We start from the raw sequence: 14,484 nt of genomic DNA on the forward strand, positions 1-14,484 counted from the left end.
TGGAGTCAATGTCTGTCCCAAGTTTGCTAAAACTCTCTCATACTCCTTTCATAGAACTCCAAAAGGATTCCTGACCCATAACTTGAGAAACACTGAGAGTATACTTTGTATGATTGTTTCATGCACTTTTGCATTGGTTTTGTTGATGTCTTTGTGCCAGACATCGAAGCCTCGCTCTCCAACCAGCACATTTTCATGTTGTGTACTTGCTGTGTACTTCTTGTGAACAACACCCTCTATGTTCACTGTACTCAGCAAACACTTTGATTGAGTGGTCCTCTGTGTGATGATTTGCAGAGTCAAACTGCTGCTGGATTTCCTGGCTCCACACCAGGCCGGGGAAGAGCAGGTCAGCGGCACCAGCCAGAGGGAGCAATAGACCAGGGTCCCATGGCCTCAGGCTCCTGGTATCCACTACGCTAAAGACGCAACATCCAAAGGAGCCTTTGCAGGAAGTCTCAGATAATTTAATGGTGTGCGGCTCCCCGACTCGGGCCCGTCTTGACTGATTGTGCAATGGAAATGGAAGATTTATCGCTCCTGTAGGAGTCGCTAATCACGGGAGACGAGAGACTGGGGGGGTGGAGGGATGAGCAGAGGAGGGGTGCGTCAGAGGCTGTCGCTGACCACATCCGACTGAGTAACACAGGCTTACTCGCCGGACATGTTCTCTAACCCACAGGTACACAGGCTCACACACATGCAAACATGCTTATGGACGTGCACTCTGACATGACACACGAACTAGTCACACACACACACGCACGCACACAGGCAAACACACGTTCCTTGTATGCCTCCCTCAACACAACGGCCGTCTTGGGAGGATGTGCGGAAGACATCGCACATTTCCTCCCTCCTCTGTGCTGTTCAGCGGTTTCTGTCTTGCATGTGTGAGAGGCTGAAAACAGACACACAGAAGAGAGAGAGGGGCTAAAAAGGAGGAATAGATTTGCAGGTGGCCTAAAACAACAGTAAGGATGAAAAGAAAGGGAGGATGTGTGTCCATTTCTCTGAGCCCCTTTGCAAGCGACTGGACGAGGGATTAAAGGAGAGGAGGGCAGAGGAGAGAGACAGGGAAAAAGTGGAACAGTCTTGTTACATTAAGTTTCTCCTGGGTCCATTTCGCTTGACAAAACCCAGCGTACTTTTGTCTTTTACTTGGCAGTCCTGCAGCAAGGTGAGACAGACATGTCTGGAACACATCCTTACTTCCTTACTGTCAGATCAGGAAAGATGAGGAATAACAATAGACAGAGTGAAAATAATTAAATGTACACAAGACAGGTCTGACTTTTTAGACAAGCACTCCCAAGGTTGTGTTGTATGCTGACCATGGGTTGGATGAGTCTTAATGATTGTCAGTTCACTATATCATCGGTGTCTGGCAAAGACATTTTATTTTATTTCATTTCATTTCATTTTATCTTATTTTATTTTACTCTATCAGCCGTCTCTTACATTTATAGCATATTTCACAGACCTGGCTGGCACTGACCCAAACCATTCATAATGCATTGTAAACTGTCAAAAATATATGGCTGTTAGTCTTGACATTTTGATCACATGAGGTTTCTGTGGGTCACTTTTTTTCTTCTCTCATGACCTACAGTATATTATATTGGACGTGTTTCCTATTTTTATCTCCTCATTTATTTATCTTTCTTTCATTCCTTCCTGTAAAGCACTTTGTAAACTCTGCTTTTAGATAAGTGCTATATAAATGAAACGTATTACTTACTTACTTATGGAAATTATTATTACTATTATTATTATTATTATTATGCAGGTTAATGACTATGGTGGTGAGGCAAACAGAATAACAGATGTACCGCCCTGTGGATGCCTGTTTGCTGTTTTAAAATATAATCTTCACTTTTTTTTTCTTTTTCTTTTTTTTTCAATTTTCATGATCCATATTTTGTAGGAAAATTAAATAGAACACAGGAAATATGTGCACTGGGGATATTTCTACTCTGAAACTGACTAGTTCTGTGATGCATTTCTCTTTTTATTTTTACCCAAGTTAAATACAATACATTCCCAAAGCCACACAAATACACACACACACACACACACACACAGACTCACTTGCACACATCACATACACTAACCCCCCATTCTCCGTTCAAACACACACCCCTACAACATTATCACATTATGATGTTATCTTAACTCTCACTATCTTATATTTTCACAGCGGTGTCCTTCCGTATTAGCCTGTCAGGCTCGTAGAAAGGGGGGTCTTTGATGTGACCAGTGAGCTGCTGCCTCACTGCACAATAACAGTGTGCAGATGGAGCTCATGGAGCAGAGCGCAGGGCCCTGCAGGAGAAGGACACGCTTTAATTTCTACGGTCGCGTCTTGTAGAGCTGACCTTCACACCTCCGGCCATCCATCAAGCTCTTTCCCGCCCAGAGCTGGAGCGAAGGCCGAGCACCGGGTTTTCAAAATAAAAGTACCGTGGGTTTGTCTTGGTGGCTTAGCAGGTGAAGATGCATAATGTGTACTTACTGTAAGATGCCAAGGGCTCAAGCCTAGTTTATGACATTTGTTGCGTGTCACCCCATCACTGTTTCTCTCCCATTTTTTTTCCTTTTTTCTGATGAAGTTACAATGGCTACAAAAAATATTTAAAAAAATATGTACTGAAATTGGCTCAGCCTCAAGTTTAACAGTGGCTGAGAGAGTGACCTTAGAGTGATTTTGTGTAATTCTTTGCTAATAATGCATTTAGATGATCTATTGCATTTTTGCGAAATCAATCTTAGTCTGTATTTTTTTCCAGTGACTATATAGACTCTGTGGTGTTAAGTATTTTTGAATTCTTTTGAGGTTAATGACTGTATGCATGCCACATTTTTGATTAATGCTGTTATATCCAGATGAATGATTCATAACTGGAAATGTTTTTAAATGGAAACGGTGTAGTGCAGCTGCCCATGTAACCGCAAGTCGCATTTCTCCACAAATGCAACATTTTTAGCGTAGTGCTGGTGCCGTGGTTTGGTTGAGAGCCCCCTCACTTAAATAGAGCGCTTGGCCGAATTCTCTGGTAAGCTGTGCTTTCAGTGGCAATATCTTCCGTATGTCGAAAGCCCATTTTAAGACTATTCCTGTTGAGTGTCGAGGATGAAGTCACCAACTGCTCCAAGGTCTGACAAATGTTTTCTTATGACTGCAGTTATTGAGCTTTGCCCACAAAAAAGGTCGTATTCGCTGAGTGTCGAATCAGGAGTTATTTCAAGAATGTTTCCTGCAGCTGAATCTGCTTTTATAATCAGTGCTAAGGAGATATTGCTGGGACTGTCCCCATCCTTATTTTTGGTGGCTGCCACAGACTTTAATTCTGTGCCACTGTCAACTCAGATTTAGCAATGAGGAGCAACAGCTGTATTCTTAGAAATATGTGTTGCATGAACTTGTCCTTCTACAGCGCTGTTCAAAGTCCCAGGAGCAAATCAATCTATGTTAAATCAATAAAAACGTAACAAGATGTACAAGATTAATGATAGGGTAAGAAAATATGTTTTCACTCCCTGGATGAACTGCTTTCTTGGTAAGCATTTACCTTGATAAGTGAAAGGGAAACCTACAATTTTGACCTACTTGGGTGTTTTGGCAAGACCGTACAACCCACAATCACAATACCATCAAATTAAATCTAATCCATAAATTTGACCACCCCTGTGCCTTTTAAAGGAACCTCTATGGTGAAAGAACAACATTCCAGTTTCATTGGTTTACACTGCTGATATTAATACTATCATTACAATTGGACATGGTTTATTTTGACTACTATTACCACTAATACAATAATAGCCCCTAATAGAGGCTGAGTGTGGGGGGAAACGGGCAAAGGATCGGCTTGGAGTTATTCCACCCCCAGCAGCTGCAGCAGGGGCCCGGAGGGGTCAGACGTACAGTAACACTTGACCCCTGCTCTGTGTGTGTGTGTGAGTGTGTGTGTGTGTGTGTGGAACGACCATCCCAACCTCCCACCACCCCCTGTCCCTGCAGACCAACAGAAAGGGCAGTAACCTCTGAAGGCTTTGTTTGGCCGGCCCAAGCCTGAGCATAGGCCCACCATTGTAAGTCCCGGGACTCCTATGCTCTGGCTCTTGTTTTCTTTGGGAAGCAGGAAATTGGATGACTGGCTACCTGCTACAACAACATCCTGTACTTGAGAAGCCGTCTTTTCACCCATACCCACCTATTATTTCCCTTTTCCATCATACGCAAGTGGTCAGCCAGCAAGCCTTTTTTTTTTTTTTTTTTTTTCTCTGGTCCTAGGGGCCCCATGCGTGGGTTTGTCTAGGTTCCACTCAGGTTGAGATCAAATTGGCCCCATCCAGATGCTTCCGTTGAAAATAGTCTGCGGGGGCCAAATACTTCAGCTTTTGGAGCCCGACTCCACCTTGTCAGGTTGATGGCCCTTTGTGAGCTGATTGGAATGACAGTGATGGTGGTGCACAAGTGAATGTTCCTATTCAAACTCACACTCACTCACATCTACTTATAGCGCTGTCAGTGCATGTCAGGTCAATTTAGACCAATCAGAATGATCTGCGCTGGGTCTAGAGGAGACCACTTGCCACTATGAAAACATCCTTAAGGATTATGGTCCTATAAGCAGGATCTAGGTGGGCGTCAATGAGAGCTGATGCAGATCTGACCTCGGGATATCCCACCTCCACATGAGGTATTAATGAAGATAATTACAGCAACGTCATCGGAAGGGATTTTCTGTGGCGCTTTCTCTGCTGCAGGGGTTCTCAAATAATTTCATGTCACGGACACCCGTATTACACATTAGGCCATGGAATCCCTTTTGATAAGACTTTGTCCCAGCAGCCTCCACATGTGAAGATTTTACTGAGTTGTATAACTGTCTACACTGTATGTGGGGAGATGTAACGGATGCACACATGTATACACATGAATGCACACATATGCTTTTGCATGCATGAGGGGACATGCAAGCACACACACACACACACACACACACACACATGATTTATAACATTAGATGTCAGCTACCGACATCAAAAGCAGATGAAAGCAAAATATTCTTCTGCGGGCAGCAACCCAGTGGTCATTTTTCTCTCACGTCTCTGAGATTGTAGTCATAATGTCTGACCAAAAAGTCTACACATGACAAAAGCATCAGCCAAGACTACAGATTTACCTACTGTCAAATCGTAACTCAGTTGTTGTGGGTGGAAGAAATTATCAAGATATTTTCCCCATTTTGTAGCAGATGATTTATTCTATTTGCAGAGATAGGCAACATCTGTGTTTTATCAATAGCATTCAAAATGTAGAAAAAAAAGAATAGTAAAAAAAAAACTTGCTTGACAGAAAAACTATATTCTAGGAAAGAAATTGACAAAATGAAAAAAATAAAAATCAGATTTGGAGGCACTTATGGTTTGGCAACACTTGTGCAGTTTGAGTTTTCGCAGGTGGTTGTAGTCAAGCGTCAAAGGCCATGATTACGATATGGGAACCGAAGGGGATGCACTCAAACACAATCACATCATGGTCTGATATGTCATCGCTGGCCTAAAAGCTATTGCATGGAATTTGTCACTGCTCTGCAGCACTCGTGTGAGTAGTGAGCAGAGACTTGCCATTAAAGGGAATTATCATCTCTAATCTCTGACCACAGTCAATGCAATAAGAGTCAGGCTTTCAAACAGAGCATTTGCCATTGGTGTGTCAAAATGGAGTTCAATATGGACATTAATAAACTGAGCCCCACAGTATTTACAACAGAAAACAGCAAAGGAGTTGCCCAGTATTTTTTCCTGGGGAAACAAGTCTCTAGAATTATTTTGATTCCTGCAGTCAACTTTCCAAAGAAGTGACTGGAGGTCACATTGTGCTGCATTGGTGTCCAGTTGACCTCACTCCCTTTGTCTCGAGAGGCCATCCGCAGCTCCTTTCCACAACGCTGGTCCGTTGTTCACTCGGAACTGGGCGAGGCGGCGGAGTCTATGTCGTCATTCTCCAGGTCGTTGGGCGAGGCCGACTGTCCTCCTTTCACTCTCTTCCACTTCATCCTCCTGTTCTGGAACCACACTTTCACCTGGAGACAAACAGAGGAAACACTTTATTAAAGCTTATAATGTCGTGCATAAAGACTAATCATTGTTAAGGGAATCGTTCATGCTCGCAAAGAATCTAGTCTGCTCTTAGGGTGACTTGAGCTAAATTTAAAGTGTGCCATTGATTTTGATAAAGGATTATATTTCTAACAAAAAAGTGTGTTTAACGGACTTCTCCAACATTGTTACATCAACATAGATAAGACAAATTCCTAACACCATATATCACTGAGGATAAGACAGCTGTGACAAGAGTCAATTCAAATTAGCATCTTTTAGCTGTAATTCTTGGCAGATTTCATCATGAGACAAATGGACTCTCGGCACATAAAAGTACAAAACTGCGTGGAGAGAGGATAGATGGATTGGACACGATAGACCTTGTGTTGAAGGAAATTTCTTAGATAAATTCCTTCCTCCTGTTCCTGCTATACTAAGACTGTACTATATAACAAATCCATACTACAACTAAATACTTAGCATAAGTGCTTATCTGTGAGATAACTTGTGAAATAAGTGTGAAATAAGTCTTGATAACTACAACAACACACAGATCATACCTCAAGTACAGAATGTAATTTTTCAGCATAAGAACTTGTAACAAGAACAGTGTGGATTGCATAGTTAGATGTGCATTTAAGCTAATAACCCATGATCATCTCAGTGCAGTTTCCTTGATTCCTTATCCAAGTTTTTCTGTGTTTTTGTAATTTTGAACAAAATGTACAACACGGTCCGCAGAAAAATAGACAAATCATCCCCCTCAACTCTCACAGTGCAGCGTATAAATTGGCCTGGTCTGCTTTTGCCTTGTAAGGAGAATGAGTAGGCAATACAAAGCACTTTGTCTTGGCTCACAAATCTCTCCAAATGCAGTCAGAGAGTATCGTATGGACAGTAGGTCGCAGGAGTCAACTACCAGGATGTCTGCCTACACAGGATGGAGGTTTACTCGCGGTGGATTGTGCTCAGCTGTGCCATTGCACTGTTCTCAAATGAGTATGATATCATGCTTTAACTGTCCTGCCAAGAATAGCAGCAAAAACACACACTTCCTCAACCTTAAGAAGGTGACAGGGAAGAAAGACTGCAGAAGGGGTTAGGGTTACTGTAGTGTGCATGTCTGTTGGGTCCGTGCTCAAGATGTCATACACTCATTAAATAAGCTTACACACTGCATGAACTCTGGCTCATTTATAACACCTGGGAAGCCAGTCATAACAGCTATATGAGGCATTCATGAATGCTGATTCAATCCTTAATATCAGCCGTCATTAAGTGAGATCAGGTGCTCATGTAATACTTATGTCATTCATGCTATAGCAGGTTTAGTGTGACTGTTTAATGAGTGAAAATGTAGCTGTTACAAAGCTCTTATTCAGGCGTTATAAATGTGTTATAAACCAGTTATAAACCAAGATCGTGCAAAGTTAAATACACTGATATAGTTAAATGATGTATATGAAGTATGCATATCCCCTATATGATGTATATGATGTAGTATGTATATGTATGATGTAGTATGGTATATGACATGTACATGATGGTATGTAAATGCCCTTTGAGACTTGGCTGTGATAAAGGGCTATATAAATAAACAAGACTAGACTAGACTGTTATAATGATTGTTGCAACTCCAGGCTCTAATGCTCACTAGTCAGCCAACCACTGTTGCCTCAGTTGAGCTTTTGCGATCAGGGAGACAGTGGGTGACCTCTGCACATCCCGCTAAGCATTCCCCACTGCAACTCTGGGACATAGATTAATCTGTTCCCACACTATTTATAATAGCCTCTTCGTCTCTGAGTTTGTCCGCTCGTCTTGACTGATTGAAGGCACGGCAAAGCGCCAAGACATGTAGGATGAGTTGGAAAAAGCTGCCGAGTTGCAGTGGGACTCTGAGGCCCTGACTTAAGATGGAACCTGGCTCAGTGTGTGTGTGTCTTTCTGTCTGTGTCTGTGTGTTGTGTCTGCACGTGTCTCTCTCTCTGTGTGTGTGTGTGTGTGTGTTGGGTGTGTGTGGGTGTGTGTGTGTGTGTGTGTGTGTGTGTGTGTGTGTTCCAGAGGCCTGGGAAATAGATCTAGCTGCAGACTACAGTATGTGTGGTCACTGTGGCACTGTGGCCTCATTAGGAGGAGCTGGGACACTGGGCTTGACAGGCAGACTGGGGTTTCATCCAGCAACATCTACAAATGTTAGCTCTGTCTCATCAAGTCTGTATCTGCCGCCCACTCATTAAAGCTACACGTCATTCTACTGGACCAAGAGAAGGAGAAAAGGAGAACAATTATTCTAGAAAAATAGCAAAAACAGTTGATTAGAATTTCAGTACAACCATAGCCAATGACATATGCACGCCTCAAATAGTCTTTAGCCATTTGTGGTTTTCACTTTTTTTTTTTTGTCAATAATTATTAATAGGCAAATGTACCTTTTGAAAAGCATGACAATAGGGACAGGAAAAAAAATCATCAGGGTCACATCTAGTTCCAGTGCATTAGCGGTATGGTTTTACTACTATCTTTTTCAAAGTGAACGCGAGTGACATCACTACAGATACCTGTGTAATACCCAGTCTTGGTAGCTGCCCATTTATGCACTTTAGGAAAACATCACTTAAGTCAATTTTGGGAACATTTATTTTAGCATTCTTTATCATCATTGTAACATATAGCCTTCCTACCAGTAGACAAGAGATTTTGTAACACTGGGGAAAAATGGTGATAATCTTCTATAAATGTATATTTGTTTTTTTTAGAGTTAGTTTTAATTTGTATTGATCAGAGGAGAGTTTAGGTGTTGCCTAAATGAAGAGTCAATTCCAAAATCAGATTTCCACCATTGACACCTACTGTTACTTTACTGTAAATAAATAATAATAAAAATAATCATACTTTTTACCGCTTTGATATTTCATATTTTAGCAATATTTAATAATGAATAGATGAGAGGGTAATGAGTAGAAATGTATTTATTTCCCCCCTGTCCTGCTGGGAGACGTGTCTGAGGGAGACGTGCTGTACCTGTCTCTCTGTGAGGTCCAGGTTGACAGCGATCTCGTAGCGGCGGAGCCTGGTCAGGTAGTTGTGGTGGGTGAACTCGGCCTCCAGCTCCCTCAGCTGCTCCTTGGTGAACGCTGTGCGCTCCTTCCTGGCCTTGCAGCTGGAGTCCACCTTAAAGCTGGAGTCATGGATGTCTGGAGCACAACAGGGAAGAAACACATTTTGTGCAAATTGAGGCGCTTGTGTATAAGTGTGCTCACTCCTTCCATCTACAACTATATGCTCCCCTAGGCTGCTTGCAGTAAAAAGGAAAGTATTCTTACTAGTTAATTTCCTGGCTACAGAAGAATTAAAATTATCTTGAGAAAACGGTTGAAATATATATGTTAGTGTTGACATTGAGCCAATGTTCTTATCATAATTTTATTAGGTTTATTTCTTGATCTTTGTTCTACATAGATTACATTCCCCCCAAAAATGTAAACTATAAAAAGTTTTAAAAAAAAAAGTATTAATTAAAAAATGTTTTTGATATGTTAAATTTCCATTTTAGTCAACAGGTCCTAATCTATTGTTTCTTCATTAGTAGATATGCACTCAACATGTGTTACATGATGCTTCTACCAATTAAGTCCTTTCTAATTGTTGAGTGGCTAATCTGATTTGAATTAGCTCCTCAACCGTTTTGTGAGCAGCCTTAGTCACCTATTACACACATCTCAAGGACCTTGCCAACCAACAAACCACAACTCCAAAGAAACTTTAGTGGGAGGCCCCTCATATAGTAAACACTGAAACCACCGCTTTAAAAAGAGACCACCCTGGCCTGCCCTCATGAGCCTGTTCACCTGTATTATGTGTGTGTGTGTATGTGTGTGTGTGTGCATGTACGTACATTTGCATGAGCATGCATGTATGTCTGCCTTTAATTGTCTGTTTATGTGTATGTAGGCACCTGCATTTGTGCATTTGTATATGTATTGCGTGTGTGTTTTTGTGTGTGTGTGTGTGTGTGTGTGTGTGAACATATATCAGTACAGGCCAGGGGCCACCAAACCAGGCCACAGAGGGACTGAGTTAGGGGAGGAATGCGGCGGAACATCGTTAAAGCCTCTAACAAAAGAACAAAGGCGCGGATGTGTCCGGCTCTGAGCGCTGTGTGTGCGTGTGTGTGTGTGTCCAGGAAGGTTTCCCTCTGGAGCACTCAGGGGAGATACACACTAACTCATCACTACCTGACAGCAAATACCCGCATAGAACGGAAAATACACTCAACCTTAGATATCTCTATGAATGCTGTGGTGGGCTGTAAGTGCTGACCAGTAAATGTGATATGAGTGACACTGACTTCTGTTTCTGCATTGAAGCTCTTTGTGGAATAGTGATAACTTTGTTATCATGTGAGCCAACCTTGATAGTCCAAGCTTACATTTGACAGGGGTTGTGAAGTTTACTGTTAAGATTTATAGATTTCTGTGCCTGCATATTTCATAGGTAATGGTAGAATTCAAGCAGAACGGTAGAACTCATTTACCAGTATAAATATAAATGGAAGCTATTTGATATAACTGTCTAAAATCTCTCCTGTGTATTAAAGGGAATGAGTTGGGGTAATAATTGTGCATTGGTAGCGACACTAGCAGCTGATGTAATCTCTAGAAAATGGTTCTAATTTGTCAAAGTGAGAAGTTTTGCTTGGTGCTTGCCAGAGCGCCGGGCCAGAATGTGAAATGGACTGCAGTACCTGGTCCAGATGTGACTGGGCAGATCCAGACGTGCGCGCGTGTGTGTGTGCATGTGTGTCTGTTTGCGTGTGTGTGTGCACGTGCATTCAAGTGTGTGTATGCATACACGCTTATGTGTGTGTACATGCATGATGTGTGTGCCTGAGAATGTATGTATGAATGTGCCTCTAAGAGGGAGACCTGCTGGTGTACCTGTGGCCCATGTTTCATGTCGAAAAGCCTTGTTATTGTCATTTAAGTCCCATTAATGACGCTATGCTCTAAGTGTGCCGGCACGGCCTGGCCTGGTTGGGTCTGGTCTGGAACTGTCGAGCAGGTTTAGTTAGCCAAACACCTGGCAGGACAGATTTAGTGGGCGCGCACACACACTGGCTCTCACTAAACAGGCCCCCAATAAATATCCTGCACAGCCAGAGGCCGTAAACTTGCAGGGAGTGAGCTTCTGCACCCAGCAGGGTCCCAAAGACAAACAGCATTTGGTGCCTTTTTGGGTGGATGGTGCAAAAGTAGTTTGTCTTCATCAGGAGTGAATTAAGGCTGTTGTAAATTAGTGATTGTTTTAAAGCAAAAACCCCAGGTGAAAATTACACGTTTGATTGATCACATAATTTGTGGGTGTAAAAGTAGGAGCCAGGATTTCAAAATGAGTTAGGATGTTTTTATTTTATAGTGAAACTGAATTGTTTTTGTTTTAGAGAGATGTGTACATGATGGTTTTGTTTTGTTTGAAAACATTTATCAACAATGATAGGTAGATGATGGGTATATAAAAAAATTATGTTGATTATAAATATTTGTTTGACCACATTGGGATTAAATCCTGTCCCTTAGTAGAATGTTTATATCAACATACCAGTTACCATATATGTGAGATGTGCTGCTAAGATAAATAACTTACTTCATATTAACACCAGCACATTCATATTATAGATAGAAATTAATAGACAACCTTTGTATCAAAGTCATTAACCAGTCTGGACTGAGGTTTAGGCTTTTGGAAAAATCACACCACATTACCATATCAGTATAAATACACACAGACACAAGCACCCTGTATAGCAGCTCTGTCTGTATTGTGAATGCCTTCAGGGCATTTTCCCAATACATACTATTCCACCAACTAGTCAATACAGGGCTGAATGGCTCTTTCTGAAACCAAGAAGCGATGTAGTGGTCAGACATGTTGCATGCACTCAGTGGGAGATTGTGTTACGGCTTAACGACAGGAAAATGTCAATGGATAAGAATGTAAAAAGTGGGCGCACAGACAAGTGATTTTACCAGACGTGGTCTGGCATGTTTTCAGTATAGTCAGTGGAGGTTACAATAAGGTAAGAGAGAGAGGGGGAATCTGTACTCCCCCCAATTAAGTCTGTGGGCCTGTGTCTGTTGCAGCTGGGTCAAGTAGTATTTGCAAAAAAATCTCAGTGTTCTTTATAAGCAGATAGGGCTTGTTACATAGGACAAAACAACGAAAAAATACCAAAATATTAAGATAATTATTCATACAATTCTGTGTTCTGTGGCTGACAAATTACCTGACACTGTCTGAACTGTTATGATGGAGCAAACTCCACCCATCTGGTAATCTAAGTGGATTAAAACAAACACTAAATACTATCTGACCCAGGAACGGAATTTTGACCCTAAGACCAAATCTCATTTAAAATATGTATTTAAAATAATTTCTTCAAGCCCTAACCAGATAACCAGAGTTTTGCTAGATGTTACATGAAATTCTCCACTGTAGACTTATTCAAGGGTGTACTTGTTGTAAATTGTCCTAGATAAGTGTGCTAAATAACTAGGTGTAAACTTTATCACGCTATTTAGTTGTCCTTGTGAGATATACGGAAACAAAGGAACAGTGATTGGTGTTTTGTATTTATCGTGAAAATGTCCTAATTTTTGAAAAGACCCACTGGGTTTCCACAGATGAAATCTGAATAAGATGCTTGTTCCAGATGTGTTGGACTTCGCTTTATTTTCATTCAGCGTGGGTGAAAACTGAGAGTATTTAAACTTTACACCTACAGATATAGGATAAAAATCAACATTTTCCCTGGGTCTTTTGCTCTTGCTGTCGGCCACTGAATGTTGTGCATGAAACTTTTAGGAATTAGTACGTCATGGGTATCAGTTACCAGAGATTTTGCTTTTGCTTCCTATCAGCGAGTGTGAAATATGATATGGGGACTAAATTGCTAGGTAATCCAAAAGCATACAGTGCTATTCATTTCAATTTTAACAACAGGTCTAACCTCATATAAGGATACGTTGATGATTCATTCATTTAAAAAAAAAAAAAAAAAGTGCTTTTAGCAGACAGTGCTGGTACCAAGAGGCATCTGAAGTAGCCTGTAATTTGAATGATATCACCATCTTATTTTGGTTCACTGGTGTTCGATGGAGCAGCTGAACAGCTCAAATCACTGTGGGTCTGAAATAATAAAGTATATTAAATAGTATTTTTACAGGATCTTTTTTCTTTTCTTTTTTCTTTTTACAGTAGTTAAAGTGAGCCTGAAATAATAGCAGTAATTTGCTGATTTACAAATGACTACATAGGATTTTATATTGTTATTCAAATAACTTTTGAGACAGATTGAATACAATCTTAAGCACCTGTGATGCCTTAAAACCTTTCACCCACAGAAAATTGATTATATTTTTCACTGGCCCTGCTGCTATAAAACAATGGTCTATTTCAAAGGATACAGGGGCGCAATGAAAAGTTCGGATGTCTCATTAATCATTCCAGTCTATTGAAAACCCTTGAACAATAAGAGGATGCAACTGCTGGTTTAAGTGTGTGTCTTGAACACAAAAGTCTTGTCACCTACTCACCTTTCACATAGCTATCTGGTGAGAGTGCTGTTCTAAGACCAACTTGGTAAGGAAACAGAAATAGAGACTCTGTATCAGTGCCAGCTCTGACACAGGGCACAGATGAATGGGCCATTTTACTGGAGGAGAGGAAATGCTCAACCTTTGCTCAAGTTTTAATGGCACAGTAGACAGTGATATAATTTTCTTAGTATATTTTTTTATATCCATTTTCTATTATTTGTAGAGTAGTGTCAGAAGAATTTGATGAAAATATGTCTATGTATAATTTTTTTTTATGTTGCCTTGTGGACTGATTGCATTTTTTTAACCCAGGTAAATAAAGAAAGTTTGCCAGAGCAAGACTTGCACCGCTTCCCTGGCACATTCCCATGTTTCCTCCACATCTTTCCTCTATATTTTCCCCACCATGACATACATCAACATACAGTAGAAAAGGAGGAATGTCCGCTCTCATTTTTAATACTCCCAAATGTGCATTTTATTACTGTACCTTTTGCTTTTGTAAGGCTCCTGTGATGAGATTTTGGATGTGCCTAAAGCTCTCGTTTTCCCATAAACCAACATACCCCCACTGACCCCCATCAATCCCAGCGCGCCATGACTCACCTGTGACATCCCTCTTCCTCTTGGAGCTCTTCTTGTCTGAGTCGGCCGACGCCACGCTCTGGGGCGAGTACTCTCCCTCCAGGCAGCCGGGCACGGCCCCCGGCAGCCTCTCTCCACCTACACTGTCCATCTCTGCCCCGACACCCACCCCTCCGCCCACAGCGGCCGG

General features: G+C 41.4%; 1 protein-coding gene across 1 annotated transcript in view; it reads right to left on the minus strand.

The window, feature by feature from the left end:
- Nucleotides 1-5,297: 5,297 nt before the first annotated feature.
- Nucleotides 5,298-14,484, minus strand: part of meox1 (mesenchyme homeobox 1) — a 9,962-nt gene continuing 775 nt past the window's right edge. The window contains exons 1-3 of the mRNA XM_071927215.2: nucleotides 14,316-14,484; nucleotides 9,136-9,308; nucleotides 5,298-6,092 (exon numbers count right to left, since the gene is read on the minus strand). The exon at nucleotides 14,316-14,484 is cut by the window's right edge and continues 775 nt beyond it. Coding sequence (XP_071783316.1) covers nucleotides 5,970-6,092; nucleotides 9,136-9,308; nucleotides 14,316-14,484 — 465 coding nt within the window. The 3' untranslated portion in view covers nucleotides 5,298-5,969. The remainder of the gene's footprint in view (nucleotides 6,093-9,135; nucleotides 9,309-14,315) is intronic.

This window comes from Centroberyx gerrardi, chromosome 20, assembly GCF_048128805.1.
Source record: "Centroberyx gerrardi isolate f3 chromosome 20, fCenGer3.hap1.cur.20231027, whole genome shotgun sequence".
In the NCBI taxonomy this organism is placed as follows: domain Eukaryota; kingdom Metazoa; phylum Chordata; class Actinopteri; order Beryciformes; family Berycidae; genus Centroberyx; species Centroberyx gerrardi.